We start from the raw sequence: 2939 nt of genomic DNA, 5'->3' as shown, positions 1-2939 counted from the left end.
CCCGGCTAAGTTTTCGTATTTTTTAGTAGAGACGGGGTTTCACCGTGTTAGCCAGGATGGTCTCGATCTCCTGACCTCATGATCCGCCCGTCTCAGCCTCCCAAAGTGCTGGGATTACAGGCTTGAGCCACCGCGCCCAGCCTAATTTTTATTGTTTTTAAGAGACAGGGTCTCCCTATGTGGCTCAGGCTGGTCTCAAACTCCTGGGCTCAAGTCATCCTCCTGCCTCAGCCTCCCAAAGCTCTGGGATTACAGGTGTGAGCCACTGCGCCCAGCCAAGTCTTTCTCTTAAAATTTCCTGAAATGTTGGGGTCTCTGGAGGGGCAGGTGCTGGGCTTGAGCCCTGGGTGGGACCCTGCAGGGGAAAGGTGGTCCTGCAGCCCAGGGAGGATGGCTCTGTCTTCTTGTGGTGCAGATCTCCACAATGAAAGCTGGAAGCAAGTGAAAGCCCAGCAAACCACAGGCCAGTTGATCTGAGCCCCAGGATTTGGCCCCAGGTTCCGCTTCAGCTGCCAGCACCGTCTGTTCCTCTTCAGAATCCTTCCTCCCTCTTGGCCTGACCACCGTGTCCCTCCTCCCCCATGAACCGCCCACCATGTCCTTCCCTCCCCCACGATCCACCCACCATGTTCTTCCCTCCCCATGGCCCGCCCACCGTGTCCCTCCCTCCTGCCCCGACATGCCCCTTGAGCTGCCTGGGCCCTGCTGTCTTCCCGTCTGCCTGGGTGGCTCTTTGTGCCCCCTTTCCTACCCTGCCCTTCTGTGGTTCAGGGAGTGTCCAGGGCCCATCCTTGTCCTCAGGGCCTTCCCTGGCCCTTGCCACTCTGTGCCGTGACATGACCTGAGGCTGCAGGGTGTGCGCCTCCCCCTTCCATCATCACTGCCCACCTCCTATGAGGTGTCCCAGCCGCCTGATTGCTGGAGTCCCAGGGTACTCGGTGCTGTCGTGGAGCCTGGAACATTCACCGTTCCGGATCGATTCCGGGGTCGGAGCCACACCTGGTCTGGGGCATTTACTGTCCGGGGTCGATTCCAGGGTCGGAGCCACACCTGGTGAAGATACAGAACTTGCCACTGCCCTAACCCCATGTGGTGTGCCCCCCGTCCCCGGGTGCTGTTCCCATAGCCAGCCCTTGTCTCATCTCGTCTTATCCTCTAGATGCTGTGGGCCCTGAGGGAAAGGATCGCAGAGGCGCTGAGCCGAGATGGCTACGTGTACAAGTACGACCTCTCCCTCCCCGTGGAGCGACTCTACGACATCGTGACTGACGTGCGTGCCCGCCTTGGCCCACATGCCAAGCACGTGGTGGGCTACGGCCACCTGGGTGAGTGGCGCCCCAGGGTCACGGTCTTGCGTGTACTGGGTGGTGGGCGCCATAGTCACCGTCGCCCCGCCAGGCTGCAAGGCAGGGAAGATTGACCATGGTCTCTGGCTTAGCATATCTCCAGTAGACACTGGCAGGACCACGGTGTCTAACAGGGAAGGGAAAATCCTAATCATTGTCACACTCATTTTGAGTATTTTGGAAAAGACTGCCATTGTGCACTTTTGATGACAGAGCACGTGGCTGAGCTTGCCAGAACATTCCGGGATCTTCACTGGGATGCACGGTTGGAGGGCATCAGCCTTAACCTGAGTCCAGGACGCGGGTCTCGGGGCTCCTCTCACAGGGCCCGGCCCCAAGGCCTTTGCTGTGCTTGATTCGCAGCCCCCAGCTGCTGCCACCCCTTCAGATGGGAGGATTTCAAAACCACATTCAGATCATCTTTTTTTTTTTTTGCAGAAAAATCATGCTTTAACATGCAAGCTGTTAATTCATAGGAAGAAAATGTTTCAATCCTATCAGTTCTTTTTTTTTTTTTTGAGATAGAGTTTCGCTCTTGTCACCCTGACTGGAGTGCAGTGGTGCAATCTTGGCTCACTGCAACTTCCACCTCCCGGGTTCAAGCAGTTCTCCTGCCCCAGCCTCCCAGTAGCTGGGACTACAGGCGTCCACCACCAGGCCTGGCTAATTGTTGTATTTTTAGTAGAGACAGGGTTTTGCCATATTGGCCAGGCTGGTCTCAAACTCCTGACCTCCGGTGATCCACCCTCCTCAGCCTCCCAAAGTGCTGGGATTACAGGAGTGAGCAAGCATGCCTGGCCGTTTTCCTATCAGTTCTTGGGAGCCTTGGAGCGAGGCGTCTAAAAGGCCAGCTTATAGGGCAGGGGTCTGTCTCTTATACACATCTAGATGTGTATAAGAGACAGGTGTGGCTTTGGGGGCTGACAGGTGCTCAGTCTGGCTTCTTCCCTGGCCTGGTGGCACTGGGGCCTCTGACCTGAAGCCTCCAATCCACCTGCCAGTAAATGGGATTCAGATGCCACCTCTGTGGTTACAGGAGGGTCTAGGGTTTTGTGCGTGACGATAGTAATATGTATTATGTATGAAGGGCCTGTGCCGTCCCAGGCATCGTTCTAGCACTTGATGTGGAGAAACTTCTCTGCACAGCAGCTTTTAGGACTGGTGGTGTTGCTTCCCTTTTACACACATGTGAACAGGTTCAGAGAATTTAAGTAACTTGCCCAAAGTTGCCCCGCCTGCAGGACGGGTACGTCTGGAGGATTTGACATAGACTGGATGGTAATCTTCTGTGATAGGAAGGCAGGACTCCTGAATGGTAAGGGGGTAAGGGCTTGATGGGTGTGTCATCCAGAGAAGAGAGGTACCGGAGCCCCAGTAATTCAAAATATGACTTCGAGCCAGGAGGTTTCCTGCTCTGCAGGTAACTTCAGCCTCTCTTGGCCACAGATAAAGCAGATCACCTTGGTCAGAAATTGAATGAGTCCCCTGTTACTTTGTGAAAGCAAGAATGGGCCGGGCGCAGTGGCTTACGCCTGTAATCCCAGCTCTTTGGGAGGCTGAGCCGGGTGGATCACCTGAGGTCAGGAGTTTGAG

The 2939-nt window shown here is 55.5% G+C and overlaps 1 protein-coding gene across 1 annotated transcript in view; it reads left to right on the top strand.

The window, feature by feature from the left end:
- Positions 1-446: 446 nt before the first annotated feature.
- LOC105552796 (D-2-hydroxyglutarate dehydrogenase, mitochondrial-like) overlaps positions 447-2939 on the top strand; it is a 20332-nt gene continuing 17839 nt past the window's right edge. The window contains exons 1-2 of the mRNA XM_011998553.1: positions 447-986; positions 1160-1325. Coding sequence (XP_011853943.1) covers positions 894-986; positions 1160-1325 — 259 coding nt within the window. The 5' untranslated portion in view covers positions 447-893. The remainder of the gene's footprint in view (positions 987-1159; positions 1326-2939) is intronic.

This window comes from Mandrillus leucophaeus, unplaced genomic scaffold (genome assembly GCF_000951045.1).
Source record: "Mandrillus leucophaeus isolate KB7577 unplaced genomic scaffold, Mleu.le_1.0 Scaffold575, whole genome shotgun sequence".
NCBI lineage: Eukaryota > Metazoa > Chordata > Mammalia > Primates > Cercopithecidae > Mandrillus > Mandrillus leucophaeus.
Note: the sequence above shows the minus strand (reverse complement) of the source record. Positions and strands in the feature narration are given on the sequence as shown.